The following is a 15,268-nucleotide window of genomic DNA, read 5'->3' as shown; positions in this document are numbered from 1 at the left end:
CTCCCAAAAAAAAAGAAAAAAAAAAACCTGCTGTCCAATGTGTAAATAGTCCAGATCTATCTTGTTACATCGCGTGGGCTGACAGATTTAGTCATCAAGGAACACTATATCTTCGGAGGTATGCAAATGTATGTAAATGACAGTTGTTTCAAATAGCTATGGTTAGGGTGAGACATTCTTAAGATGATTCGATGGCGGCTGTTAAATAACAGGGTCAACATCGCAGCCGAGTCCGTCGTCTGTTTCCGATTCTTATATTACTGCTGAATGCCATACCTGTAATAGAAAGAAAAACAATCCCAGAGCACTTTTTATGTACAAAATAACCTCCATCTCCTCTTTTTTTCTTTTTTTTTGCAGGGAGTGACTCAACAGGAGAGGAATGCTCTCCAAGACTGCTGAGAAATGCCAGCATCTCCTCCAAACAGTCTTTGCTGGAATCTGGCAAAGCCAAGGGAAGAGTGTCAGGGTCAATGATTTAGACGACTGCAGCCGAGGCGAGTGTCACCCCTCGTGCACTGCGGCTCAAGCCGAGGAAGGCGGGGGGGGGGGGGGGGGTTTAAATCTGGCAGCACACGATCTGGCGCACCACTATATGACAAAAATGACATCATTTTGCCATGGAAAGAGAGCTGGTGGAAACTTGCAGCAGGAAGTCAGCTGCCTACCAGTGGCTGCCATGTGCTGTGGTTAGCAAAGTATTTTTTCCATTGGCAAATCCTGCCCCCAGACCCTTTATTCTTTTTTTCTTCCTGCACTAGTTCTGTAAATTTTACACTTTTTTTTATAAGGTTCCATACAACCACAGCCCGGTTTTTTAATCCCTGTTTTCATCTTGTATCCAATGACATTTTTAAGGGCACAGCCCTAATGTCATTAGTCACAGCCATGCAGGTAAATGTCCATCACTGAATAAAAACATATTCCACTCGCTGCTCGTGCGTGTTCCTCAGAGAAAGAAGCTGAGAAATTTAAAATGTTTGCATTCTTATTACCATTATGCCTAAAAGAGCTGTAGTTTGTAGGTGACTCGTTGGCCAAAACAGATAAGGCAATCAAGGCACTACCTCACCTCTGTCTGAAGTTTGTGCCACGAGCATAATCTTATTTCGGGGGTTAATCTCGGGTCAGTTAGGAAAGCAAACCGCCGTGACCTGACACTAACTCTCCTGCTGATTACAGCCTCACATCATCGGTTTTTACCTCACACCGAGAACTTATCAACATCGTTGTTTAAAACTCAAGATAAACTATGTCGTTTTTTACAACAGCAATTCTGCTGTGGCTAAAAAAAAAAAAAAGTTTTGGAAGCAAGTGCCACTCATCGCTTACACTCCAGTGTGTGTATCCAAATTCATCTTATAATTGCACACAAGGAAATGGGGTTTGGGTCCAGAGGAGCATGCTCCCTCAATCAGTTAAGAAAATAGTGGACCTTGTGGTACCATGTTTCCATGAGGTGGTTTTTTTTACCCCAGAGAGCTGTGCTGGAGTCGCTGAGCTCTGAAGTGGTATGGATACCATAAAGAATAAGTCCGAGCTAAGTCCCGGTGATAACCCTGTCTCCCAGACTGACATGCTTTCTCCATGGGAAGACATCAGGCTGATGGTATTCAGATAACTGTTTTTATTATCCTCCGAGCAGCCGCTACACTACGGGATGAAGCAGAAAGACGCTGGCGTCAGTTGCACCTCATTTCACACGAATCAACTCGGAGCTCAAAGCACTTGAGCCGTGCGAGGATTCCTCCCTGCCTTAATTGAATCTTGAAACACCATTACCATTTAATTAAACACAGCACAGTCCCTTCAGATCTGGGGGGGGGGGGTGCACATTTGAGGCAGAGACAACCAAAACAGAGCCCTCTGCTTGATATTTCACAATAATCCCAGAAGAAGAACTTAAAGTGGTTGTTAAACTGGCGGTCGGGAGTGACATTCAATTCTGTCTGCTAATGTTTCATCGCTGAATCTGAGCTCAGATCTAAGCGGGTTGTTGTTTCAGCGTGGATCATGTTGTGGAGAAAATGGGAGAACCCAGGATAACCCCGAAAGAATCTGCATCCAAAACAACAAGCTTTCAGGACCAAACTTGACCAGCTGACCATCTGCCGCATCCTCTTCCCTCCTAAAGACCCACAGACAGTTTTTCTCTGTAAGCCTCTCAAAGCATTGTCTAGCATAAACATATGGCGGGGGCTAAGCACCTTATTAGTGTATATTACCACCGGACAAATCACATTAACCTCCAAGAAGGTGCTGTGGCCATACTTCCTGAACCGGAGGGGGTTCAAATACATGTGTTAATGACAATTAAGCTATCTGTTTTCTGACCGCTGCAGCTGCTACAAGGGCGCTCACTTGCTGTGAGAGCCTCGCAGGGGGGGGTTGGTCTGAAGGCAACAGCAGCACCCCACCTCCTGGGAAAGGCTGCGAGTTGCTCAGTCTAAGCCGTGCTAAGAAGCAGGTTAGAGTGTGAGATAATCTCTCTCTTCAATATATGATTGACTGATGTTTTATCAAAAACAAGAACAAGAGTCGAGCCGCACACAGGAAGGATAAAGCCGGGATGTCCAAACAACTGGGTTCATTAAACCAGGAAGTCCAGGACAGGTTGACTTAAGGGAAGACGGATGAATGTGTAAATTTATGAGACAGCCCATCTGTAGCCCGAAGCTTAAGGCTAAACGGTTAATTACGGTTTATGGACTGCAGCTAGATTGTGCTCTTAAGAGACAGCGTAAATAAAACATCATTACTCAGAGGGGGGAGGGGGGGAGGTGTGTGAATTGGCCCGACATCGAGGCAAAATTGACATTTTTCTGCCTCTGAGAACCTGTTGCTTTGCGACAAAGCTCCTTTTAATGCGACCCCGTCCGGCACCCATGAAAGGCCTCGGTGGAGCCGGGTGTAGGGTGCGAGCTGTCCCACTGCACCGTTTGCCAAACATAACAGAGTAAACAGAGGTTTTCTCACAGTTAACAAGCGAGAGAGTGAAAGGGATATCTCAGCAGAACACTCCAAGCTGTTATATACCCAGTGTAAAGGGGGTGGGGGGGTGGTGGTGGGGGGGAGAATATTTCTAATAATACAGAAATCTCAGAGGCATTCGTCAAATTAAACCTAAAATGTTATACAGCTTGCAAAGTTATTTATGGAGTGCTACATCTGAATGCTTTTGCATAATTTCTTCCCCATATGTTACGGATAGGATTTGGCGGTTTGAAGGCGAGCAAGGAAAGCATATTGACAGTCAAAAAGTACAGCTTTTTTTTTTTTTTCTCATACTTTAGAGCCTGTGGTGAAACTTAATGAAGTGACTTGCCTTTTGTGTTTTTATTACAATGGTGCTTTTATTTGCCGTATTGTTGATATTTGGAAATCCCTGTTTAGCAGTGCATCTGTCGACCATTCAGCGACTGTTTTCTATTTTACGGTGACAGAGCAGCAACATCGACGGATCATAACCAGCGCGAGAGGTGGAAAACACACACTGGCAGTGTTACCCCGCTCATAACACAACTCTATAATGTTCATACATGGGTCATATAAATCTGAATATGACTTTGGAGAAGTGTTTAAGAGTGAGCGCATTGCGTACTAACACACACACACACACACACACACACACACACACACACACACGCTAGAAGAGCAAGTTAGGAGCAGCTACAACTAGTTCTGATAAAATTAGCTTTGTGGGAACATGCTGTGCTAACTAGGGTCCTAAGAGAAACAGAGCAAATAAACATCATTAAAACCTGGATCTTGCCAGTACTGAAGCTCTAATCATCCAACCCACACCACCTTTTCTTTTTTTTTTTTTTTTTTTAAACCCCCCATTACTTACCAAAGCTATTTACACAAACATTCAGATCCAGCAATTGTTAAAGGGTGTACCAGGGAGTGGAAAAGAGAAAACAGGCGATAGGAAAAAACTCTGCAAGACCACATTGTTACTGCAGCGTTTTTTAAGAGCTGATCCAGAATGTTACTGCTCTGTTAAAGTTCATTTGAGGAACCTGATATTTTATTTGGCGAAGTCCTGTGTTGCCACTAGACTGCAGACTGGCTTGAACCTTCAGAAATGGACCCCATTAAAGATTTATCGTGACAAGCGCTGGACAGTGATGTAGCGACGTTTCAACGCAGCGTTATCAGTGTTCATACAGGACTTCATTTGCTCTACGGGACGGAGGTGGGTAGATATATCCTGAGGTTAAATTGTCTTTGTTGTTCTTGTACAAAACCAGATGACAGACCGGAGATTGACAGATCATTATTCAACTAAAGCAAGACGGAAGGGTTTACACACCAGATTCATGGGCGCCATTTAAGAGAATAAAAGATCCTGCTTTTAAATAGGGATGGTCATTAAAATTCTTTATCTGCTAAGCGGTCGTTTAGCCCCCCCACCCCCAATACTTCCCCTCACCCACCAGCCAAAAGACCATATACAAACAGCGCGGCACTATGGAGCGATGTGCTGGAGGGATGTGAAAGACATGGGATTTCTATGCGACCGTATCCGCTGTAATAGACATGGGCCAAGGGATTTACTGTGCCTCCTCTTTAATAAATGTGACCAAACGCGGTGCATGTCAATGCGGCCCCCGAGGACGCTCTCACCACCACATGCAGACTCGCACAAACTCGGAGGCAGCACATGATTACACACACAAAAACAAATGCACAAAGCACAAACACAAGTGCATAAACACACAGGAAAAGAAAAAGAAAATGTGTGTGTTAATGCATTAATGCACAGACAGAAGCATGTACATACTTGCAACCTCACACGCATTACAGAAAGTAGTTTATCTCTTCAGTTTAGTCTAAACTTTCCATCAGTTCTGGTCAATTTGAACTAAATTCTCCGACATAACTTATCCCAGTCTCCTTAAACTTAACTTAAATACTTTCATTCTAATTTGAGTTATTTAAGGATTTACAAAAAGAGGGAAGTTAATGTGAGAGCATTTACTTCCAACGTGATCCAAGATGTTAAAAACCGAGACACACAAAGAACTTTCAACACGAAATTAAAGGTCCCATATTGTATAAAGTGAGATTTCCATGTCTTTTTTTAATTATAAAGCAGGTCTAGGTTCTTTATTAATACTGTGAAAGTATCAAAGCCTCAGTCCACAGAGAAATACAAACAACCTCTGTTCAGACACTGAGTCTTAAAACTTCTGTAACTTTGTGATGTCACAACAAAGCAGTCACCGCTCTCAGCTGTGCCCCAAGCCCCGCCCACCTGGTCCCACCGTCCAGTCTTGCGGGATTTGGTTTCTCTGAGTGTTTACCTGAAATCTACTCAGAGCCTCCTCTCTTCTGATTGGCTGACGGGCCTGTTGTTACAAGAGCTCCAGAGGAGAAGCCTGAGATGAGGAGATGTAAAACTACACTGAGATGGTTTTTGGTTTCTTAAAACCACAAATATATCTTCTCATGGATATCAGCACAAATAAAACACTGGAAATATGGACCTTTAATGAATAAAAATCCTGTGCAAACTAACCCAGAGATTAATATCCATATCAAAATGCGTAAATATAAATACAGCAAATTGATCTGCTTGTTGACTGTTTCAAAACTGCACATAAGTCTTGACCTTACACCTAAAAATCCAAAGTGGAATAGACTTTTCCACATGAGGACACCAGTATAAAAACATGGCTCCTGGCTACATTCATTTTAAAACAGAAAGGAGATGGACCCTGTCTTTTCATATAATGTAGAGTTGTTACGGTTATCAGGACTGAAGAGACTTCTTTAGAGAACAGAAAGAATGCTAACAAAGTTTTTTTGTTCCTTTTTTTTTAAAAAAAAGAGAGAATCAGCTGCAAGAACCCACAACTGAGCAGCTGCAATGTGTATAAAAATATGTTTTCTACAACCACGGATGCCTACTTAAAGCCATTCCAGCAACATGGCTTGGCAAAAGTATTTTACTGTGCGACTCTGTTGGAGATCTCATTGTTTTACATTCTTCCGAGCAGGCATAACTTGTATGTTGCTAAGCAGTGGCTTAAAAATCTGATTTGCCTGCAGCTGATCCAGATGTTGGCTGAACGGTAAGATCAGCCAGGGACCCTGCAGAACCTCCTGAATATCTGCCTCTATCTGCACAACTGGTTTACTCAGAAATGCTGCAAACAACTTTCCATAAACAAAAGAGAGACAGAGGGGGAAAAAAAAAAGAAATATCCCAGGTCTGATCTTCAAGTTTCCTCTCAACAAGACGCCTTGTAAAACACCTTTATACAGGTTGTATGGATTTCAGAGAGGCTGTGCTGGGATTTTCAAATAATGGCAGAAGTTTGCCAAATTCGCCCAAGCCAGAGCCCATTAACGAGAACCAGCACCCGGTGAGCTCTTTTGTTTCCATCCATTTCATGACAGATTTCAGTCCACGCCACAGAGAGGCTCCCGAAAGCTCAGCTCAGGCCACGATTAATGAGTTTACCTTCACTGAAACTACCGCAAATGTCCCAGGAGGACGGGCCGCTGTGGCGCTACACACAGGCACACAAGGCCCGCCCCCAAAATGTGGAATAAGTTTTTAAAAAAAAAAAGGAAAAAGAAGCTGAGCTGAGGAGTTACAGCACATTTATCTGATCAAAAGTCTCGTTGCACTTGTGTTAAAACACAGAATTATCTCTTGTGGTCATGATGAAGTGTTTGCAGGGCACAGTGGCTGCTGCAGGACACCGCCTCGGCTTTTACATAAACACAAATCATGACAATACAACATATTTGAGAGTATTTTTAAATCCTTGGCTGGAAGAACAAAACTTTTACAGACTAAAGAGTCGTTTTTTCTCTCTCTGTTACATGCCGTTTTGGACTCTTAACTTGTCAAATACGGCAGCATGGGAAGATAAAGGCAGACTTCAACATGTTAAGATGAATGTCTGCGGTTGAAAATGGGTCATGGTAGACAGCAGACTCGGAGACATGTCTGCACCAATCCACCTTCAAGTGTTTCCTGCCAGATAGCGCCTGGGAGAACCATTTCCCCCCACTGTCTCAGCCGAGGCCTCAAAAATGTGAGAAAATGCTGCTGGGTAATTTGGCCTGTACTATGATTATGGGTTTTTTTGATATTTTGATATTCTACCCCAAATCCCTCTTTCTGTCTCTCACCAACATTGTACTGAAACGTCCTGTCAAAATATTTTGGAATTGTTGTCAGGGCTCTAAATATGGAGTCCTTCTGAAGCGCACAGAAAGGGATCGAATCCTAATTAGTATGTTCGCTTGTTGGGCAACTTTGTCCATGTGGCACAGACCTCAAAACAGTATGTGAAGCAAGAAAACCTTAACTAAATATGCTGAGAAAAAATATACTTTTATTCAGAAAATTCGATGCTGTTGAATTGTTTTTGATTAATATCCTCTTTTGAAAAATGCTACTCACACTGAAACCATGTCTCCCACAAAAATGCAAATGATTTAAACACGATGTAAAAGATTTATGTGGAAGCGTCTTACATCTTTCCGTGCAACATCTCCCCAATTCTCACCAGAGCTTGTGCACAGTCAAAAATACACAAGCGTTATGAACGGTCACATGGTCAGTCCAGGAATGACACAGAACCGCCCTCAGACCATGACGGCTGTGCCAGGGCAGCTCGAGGAAACATATACTTAACTGGAATACCATGTGATTTGGCTACACCGGGGATACGCATGTAGTCCTTTAACTGCACATTAACTGGCCTCTATGCAATAACAAGTTAACCTTTTATCTGGCTATAACAAGCTCTACCGCCGTATCCAAATAAACAGAGGATGCTATTCAATCGGACCCGCTGAAAGGACTGCCGGGGAATAGGTCAAAAAACACCCACTGTTTTGCAAGCTAAAAACTCCTGAATGTTTAGGTTATTGTGCCACACAAAAAAGAGCGCTGTGCACACTGTGAAATCAAAATGCTGTTTGTTGACATTGATGTTAGTTTATGAAAATATTCATGTTCAGCTCGGTTTTCAAGGTTGATTACAAAATATCTTTCTAGCTTTGCTAAAATTCAACAATGCCCTTGTAAGGACGCATGACACGGTGCTGAGTCCTCGTCGGATACAACCGGCTCAGGGAAGATAAGTTGAATGTGGTATGAGTTCAGACATAAACAACTGAAACATGAGACCGCAAAGCCTGAATAAAATCATCTTTTACTTAAGAACCATCAAACATCTCCAGGCGCCGTCGCTGCGGTCGTACCTGAGTCGGTGGCTGTGATCAGCAGGACGTATTTCCCCTGAGCCTCGCGGTCCAGAGTCTGGGTCAGGCTCAGCTGACCGCTGGAGGACAGGCTGAACGCACCCTCGTCGTTTCCACCACTTAGCATGTAGCTGAGCTGACTGTTGGCACCTTGGTCGTCATCTCTGGCAACAACCTGGAGAAAACAAAAATGGGCCTTTACACATTCACGTTTATGTTTTTAATTATTAATTACTATTACTTTGCAGATAAAGATTATAAAAACCTATAACCAGCATATAAAATATAGTGTTTCTACACTTCAACCAACTAAAAATGGTTAAATGAGCTGTAGAGTAACTATAGCGATCCATTACACAACAGTAAGTATATGGTGGGATAAAATGAAAATACCTAAAGCAGGACTATGTTGAAAGGAGAAACAACATCTTCTTACAAATGAGAAGTTGAATCTATCCAGTAAAGTGGCTTGAAACTCTGTTGAAGTACAGATCTTGAATCACTGTACTTAGTTACTTTCCATCACTGGAGACAAATGTGTTTTTTTGGCTGTATAAATAAACTTGACCAAACGAATTAGCTGACATTAGCTGTATTACTGATTTTTTATTTCATTCTGGGGATGTTTCCTTTTAGTGGAGCATTCTTGCAAAGAACACGCTGCTCAAATTCACACAACCACATAAATTTAAACCTGGCTGGGAGAAAACGCAGTGTAACCACCACCCTCACTTAGTCTTTCCACTGGAGCAGCTGAGGGTTAATTATCATCACGGTGCTCAGCGGCACCATGAAGGTAATTGTTGAGGGGAGGAAGATCATTACTTATTCACTTTGTCTAATCAGACTTTCCCAGGGAATCCACAAAAAACAGAAAACCAGAAAGTCACAAACGCATCTTTAAGCTGCTCTGGGACTTAAGGACAGACATTCATTCAGTATTCAGAGTATGAAACTGTTAGTCAGTCTGATACTGAAGCACTTAACTACTACTACTAAACCACTCACTGGCGTGCCCAAATGCATTGCGGGCTCCCCAGCCCTTCCTGGCGTGCGTGCCGCAGACAGGCACAGCCATGTTAGCGCGCAGATGTGAGCTCTTGTGTGGCGAAACCCACCATGCCTGGACCCTTTCCCGCCACATAACTGTACTCTCATTTCCTCAGAAGGTACACAAGCAAAAGAAAATGGAATTGCTCCGTCACTGGAAATCAGTCCTTGCCTTCCATTTTCTTTTTAAACTGTGTATGGCTCATTTAGTCATCAAGGCGGTTAGAATGCTAATTGCCTCGTCATGCAATTTAGCTGAGTTTCATATTTCAGTGAAACCTTATAAAGCCCTAATTGTGCAGAGCAAATTGCAGTCATATATCATTTCTTTATCATTTCAGTCAGGTATTTATCATGGCATTTAGCAAAATAAGACCACCGTGCAGTGTAGTGCACTGATACCGCTCACATACCTGCACTTATTAAGTTAGTACTACAACAAATTTGGTTAAGGTATTAGTCTGTTTAAGGTCTCAGGACTGTCATTCAAAACACTGCCCTCTTTTCCCTCAGGACGGTCCTGTCTGTGAATGTTAATTACACGCTAACCTGCTTAAATGTAAATGAACGCTTTGGCAAAAGAAATACAAACACACCGACCTGCAGAATGTTTTTCGGTAGGTTCTCCTGGTTCTCCTGAACGTTGACGGTGTAAGGAGAGAGCTCAAACACGGGTGAGCAGTCGTTGACGTCCAGCAACACGATGTTGACGGTAGTGCGGTCCACCCTGGGGCTGCTGCCGCGGTCTGCAGCCTGGACCACGAGCGAATATGAAGATCGCGCTTCGCGGTCCAGCTGCTTGGCCACCGAGATCACCCCCGTGACTGAGTCGATCCTGAAGTCAGCGTTGGTGTTGCCTCCTGAGATGGAAAATCGGATCTGCCCGTTGGTGCCCTCGTCGGCGTCGCTGGCGAACACCTGGATGACGTCGGTCCCAGTCAAAGTGTTCTCCTCAATCTCAATGTCGTAGATGTTTTGTGAGAAGCTTGGCGTGTTGTCGTTGACGTCCAGAACCATCATAGTCACATCCATGGTGGACGACAGAGGGGGTTCTCCTTTATCTGTTGCCACGACTGTGAGGGTGTAGTTAGAAAGCTCCTCTCGGTCGAGTTCCCCAACCAACCTGACGTCTCCATCAACTGTGCCAATGCTGAACTTGTTACCGTAGGGTCCTCTGAGGGAGTACTCAACATAGCTGTTGGGCCCGCTGTCGGCGTCTGTGGCCTGGGACGTAAACACCACCGTGTCCACAGGCGTGTTCTCCTGGATGTAGGTCATCTTCTGGGAGGTGAAGGTCGGCGGGCAGTCGTTGACATCCAGGAGGATGATGGACACCTGAGCGGTGCTGGTGAAGCAGGTCATGGGAGGTGGAGCCAGGTCGTTGACGGTGATCACCAGGTTGTAGAAGGATTGTGTTTCTCGGTCCAAGGCCTTCTTGGTTTGGAGGACTCCTCCCTTGGTGATGATGAAATGACTCTGGGGATCGCCGGAGGCAATTTTGTAGAGGAGCTGAGCATTTGGGCCTGTAAGAAATACCAAGAGGGAGTCAGAGGAGAGTAATGATTATAATGATAGTTGATTAGTTACAAATACCAAAGACATAATGATCTTCAACAGCCACCAGTTCTATCAACTAATCCACCGTCACATTTTCTTTTATCTTTTAATACTTATGTCTATAACATACCAGACGTGAGAAGCTTAAAAATGACTAAAATTATTATTTGATTATCAAAACAACGGATTCCTTCACTTTTACTTCACAGATCTCCTTCACAGATACAGTCAGTCTAAAGTGCTTCAGACCTAAAGATACTGAACAACAATGAGACAGACTGAGAAATTAAGTTTGTATTTTGCTCCGGGACTTAAATGTGTAATTTTGTGATTGGAGAACAAATAAAACCTGGTACCAGTGTTTGATAGATGCTCTCTCTTGGGACATCCCCTACTTTGTACAGTGAGGCTGACAGTCGACATTAATCAACAAGGTACTATTTTTTAACGACCTTGCATTTAAAAAAAAACCCAGATAACCGTGCAGTATAATGGAGGTCAAATGCTGATATTCCTGACTGGAAACCATTGTTCCACATGTGATTGTTAAATCTGCTGTATATTTGTCTGAATTCGGCACCTATATGCGTTATCAACATCCATTTCCACAAATTGTACATGTGCAACAGCTGCTTCTCTCTCGTCCTCCGTGTGGACGATGCATTCCAGGAGCATGACTGATTGCTATCAAAAGAGAAACACCACTGCAAACCACTTCCTAAACTGATAGTGCCGTTTGGGAAAATCCCTCACAGTTGAAGCACTTGCGTAAAATGACATAACTTCGGTGCGATCGAGGGGATGGACGTGGTAAAGTATCTAACCTTGAAATCTGGCCTAATCCGCAGCACTCCACTGGAAATGGGGGGGTTAAAATCAGCTTAAATTGAGCGTCTGTAATTCAACTCAACGGGGTATTCATGTGGAAAGCGCCAGGCACCTTCCCACACTCCAGCGTGTATTTACAGTACACAAGTAATCCCTTATCAAAAGGCTGAGTGCTACTTCCACCAGAGTTTAGGCTACGCCGTCTAGAGACAAAGTCTGGGGGTTGAGGGTCAGGGCTTAGGAAGTGCTAACAATGGCGGTGTTTTATTTTGACAGTGGAAAGCAGCAACTATATATCTGAGAGGATGACGCGGTCAGATTATGTGGACAGTGGAAGAAGAAGCCAGACTCTGGTGGAGAACTAGGCAGCATATTTCCCAGGAATGTAGGTCACTATAACCACATTAGGCCTGGGTGAAGCGGTAATTACAGCAGAGGAGAGCAGCGGTGACTGTTCAAATACCACACGGCACTTCACAAACACGAAACCCACCACCTGAAACGCAGAAATAACTCGAGCCACTTAATCATACGCTGAAGACGCTGTGTTTCATCAACTCATTCATGCGTGACGCAAAATAAAAATGAAAAAAAGAAAATGTAGGCTTGAGAGCTGCCGCGTAACCGGCTGTCATAACAAAATGACAGGCCTACATTAAATTAATCTTCTATGGCTAACTCACGCTTGATTTATACACTTTGAAAGTACATTAGTGCTTAAAACGTTCTTCCAGAGACGTTTTCTCTAAATATACTGACATCTCTGGGATACTTGACCAGGATTTAACTTGATTTAACTGGGATTTAACTACAATTTAAAATATAACCTATTTTTCTTGCCCTAATGCAACTTATCTTGATTTGGCAGCACTAGAAAATGCTTCTAAATTTAGTATATTGTTAAAAATACATCCACTTAAACATTGAGTACGGAGTCAAAACAGTGCCAAAATTCCTACATGTGGTTTTGTTTCTGATTTTGTCTGATCAATGTCTGTCAAACTGTCAACTCACCTTACAATTTAAAAACATGATGTCAATAATAATAAAAACAATTTAAATATAATAAAACATTAAATACATGACTTTCAGCAGGTACCTTTCAAATAAAATAGAAAATAAGCCATAAGAAGTCCAATAGTAGAATAATGCTATTATTATATCAGAACCTTATCAATATATCTCGTATATTTATCTCTTGTATCTTCTGTATAATTTCCCACATGCACGTACCATCATCAGCATCCTTGGCCCCGACGGTGATGATACTGGATCCAGGCGGCAGGCTCTCAGAGACAGACGCGCTGTACGCAGTGGTGTTAAAGATGGGCGCGTTGTCATTCACGTCCAGCACGTTGAAATACACTCTGACTGTGCTGGCCTGGCCACCGCCATCCTGGGCCTTCGCCGTCAGAATGTAGTACTGCTGAGTCTCGTAGTCCAAGGGACGCGTCACGTTGAAAACTCCAGTCACCGGGTTCAGGAGGAACGTCTCGTCCTCGTCGTCCTCCTCCAGCGAGTAGGTGACCTCTCCGTTCACCCCTGAGTCAGAGTCGCTGGCCAGGATCGCCGCCACGATGGAGCCTGCGAGAGTCAGACAAGTTGTAACACAGAGGCGAGAGGTTTTACTGCCCTGTAGAACAAAACAACTTTAATATATCTGCAGGGGGTTATTAGGATTCTTTATTAATACCAGTGACTCACTGATCACTTTGCCAGTTGCTAAAATAACATAAAAAAAAAAAAACACACTTACTTAGCCTGTGCTGTTTTGGAACCAAAGGTGGTTCAAAGATGGAGATATTGCGATTACAGTGTAGACAGCTAATGATAAAGTACTTTACATGATCATATTATAATTACGTCTTGTATGATTACCAAATACTTTTGTCTCTTTCTTGTAATTGAAGCAGTGAGGGGGATAAAGAAGCTGTGCCAGGCCAGTTGTCAGTATTGCTGTAAATCCTGCAGGCTGCTGATAGATTTCCATATAAATCAAATATCCGTTACTCTGCCTTTGACCTATTAAACTCCTAATTTCCCCCTTAAGGAAGATGCAGAGGATTTTGGAGAGCTACAACAGTCGTATAAAACTGTCTTAAAGAATGCAAGAAGAAAAAGTTCTCTTATAAACTACTACAAAGAAGCCGCTCCTAATAATTTGAGGCTCTTGATGACCTTAACAGAGCAGGCTAAGTGCCGTCTGAGGGCTGAGAGACAAAAACATTGCCCGTCTGAGTCTACACGTCTACCGTATGTCTACAGCACAGTTGCAATTGGACGCTGCATCGAGCGCCACCAAGACCTTACCTGGCGCCATGTCTTCAGGGATATCAAACGAATACGTTGAGCGGGAGAACTTGGGCGTGTGGTCGTTGACGTCCTTGACAGTGATGTTCAGCCTCATGTCAGACGACTGTTTTCCATCGTCCGCACGCACCAGTAGGGAATATTTCGAACGGCGTTCCCGATCCAGTTTCTTGGTGGCGATCAGATCACCGGACTCCGGGTCGATCCGGAAACTATCGTCGGCCCCGCTGATGATTGTGTACGTCACAAGAGCGTTGGGGCCCTGTGGGGAAAACAGAAAAATGAAATGTTATAGGGTGTGGAAAATGGAAAAACCATAAACTTTAACATCAAGCAGAAATGCTGTTGTGTTTAAATTGGTTTCTCCCAACCAAATTGTTTTGATCAATACTTTTCTTTCTAGACTCTCATGATTCACAGCCAAACGAAGAGGCCAGTAGGTCAGCTGTAGCCCGCTGAACTTTGCCTCAATTGTATGCTCTCAGGCCACGGGGAGGAAAAGTTTCTTGATTACAAACATCAAAGCAACTCTATCTGGTAGGAAATCAGATTGTTTACCACACAAGTTAGCGTGTCAGCATGTCTCCGGATCAGACTACCTCCTTGTCTCGCATGAATGAAGCCGTTCACTGTGACTTCTTCACAGAGAGACACTCCATGAAGGAAGGGCTTGTGGTTTGAAAAAGACCGTGTGATAGATTGCAAATCAAGATGGAGATAACAACGGGCAGAAGAAGAGGAAGCAGGAGATAGCAGATGTAAAGGGATTATACCGGCTGACCTGCACAAACACGGGACGAACTTCCAACTGTCTGTGATTGGAACAAACTCTATACCCTGCACAAACATGCTGACAGGAGACTGCTGGAAATTAAAAAACTAAAAATTGGTAAAAAGAATCTGTGAGTGCAAATAAAAATCATGTTGCAAATTGAAAGAAATGAGTGTCAGTATCTTGAATGAGGACAGGATAAGGCAAAATGCTGCACAAATGACAAAAAGAAAAAGATTGGTATTGGAAAAAATGATCAGTATTGGAAAGAGGGTAAGATTATGTTGCTAAAATGGTTGATTGCTTTGCTTGTTTTGAGAAAGAGACAAAAATGATTTGATATGATGGAGAGTTCAGCAGTACAGTAACCCTAAACTTTTCCTTTTGAACTCCAAAAGGATCGAAAACACAAACTGTCTTTAAGCCGCATAAAATCACATGTTCTGTATGTGATGCATCATTTGTGAGACTCATCTAAACGAGCGCTGGTCAACCTAGAAAGAGAAAAAGAAAAAGACA

General features: G+C 43.2%; 1 protein-coding gene across 1 annotated transcript in view; it reads right to left on the bottom strand.

Annotated features, from left to right (window-relative positions):
• The window catches only part of fat4 (FAT atypical cadherin 4), a 107,225-nt gene that overhangs the window by 30,543 nt on the left and 61,414 nt on the right, over positions 1 to 15,268 (bottom strand). The window contains 4 exon segments of the mRNA XM_023393580.2: positions 8,233 to 8,407; positions 9,883 to 10,805; positions 12,901 to 13,251; positions 13,978 to 14,239. Of these exon segments, the coding sequence (XP_023249348.1) occupies positions 8,233 to 8,407; positions 9,883 to 10,805; positions 12,901 to 13,251; positions 13,978 to 14,239 (1,711 nt within the window).

Source organism: Seriola lalandi, unplaced genomic scaffold (genome assembly GCF_002814215.2).
Source record: "Seriola lalandi dorsalis isolate HSWRI2012SDOR001 ecotype SW California unplaced genomic scaffold, Sedor1 jcf7180002054940, whole genome shotgun sequence".
Lineage (NCBI taxonomy): Eukaryota > Metazoa > Chordata > Actinopteri > Carangiformes > Carangidae > Seriola > Seriola lalandi.
The sequence above is the reverse complement of the archived record's forward strand: the minus strand, read 5'-3'. Positions and strand labels throughout refer to the sequence as shown.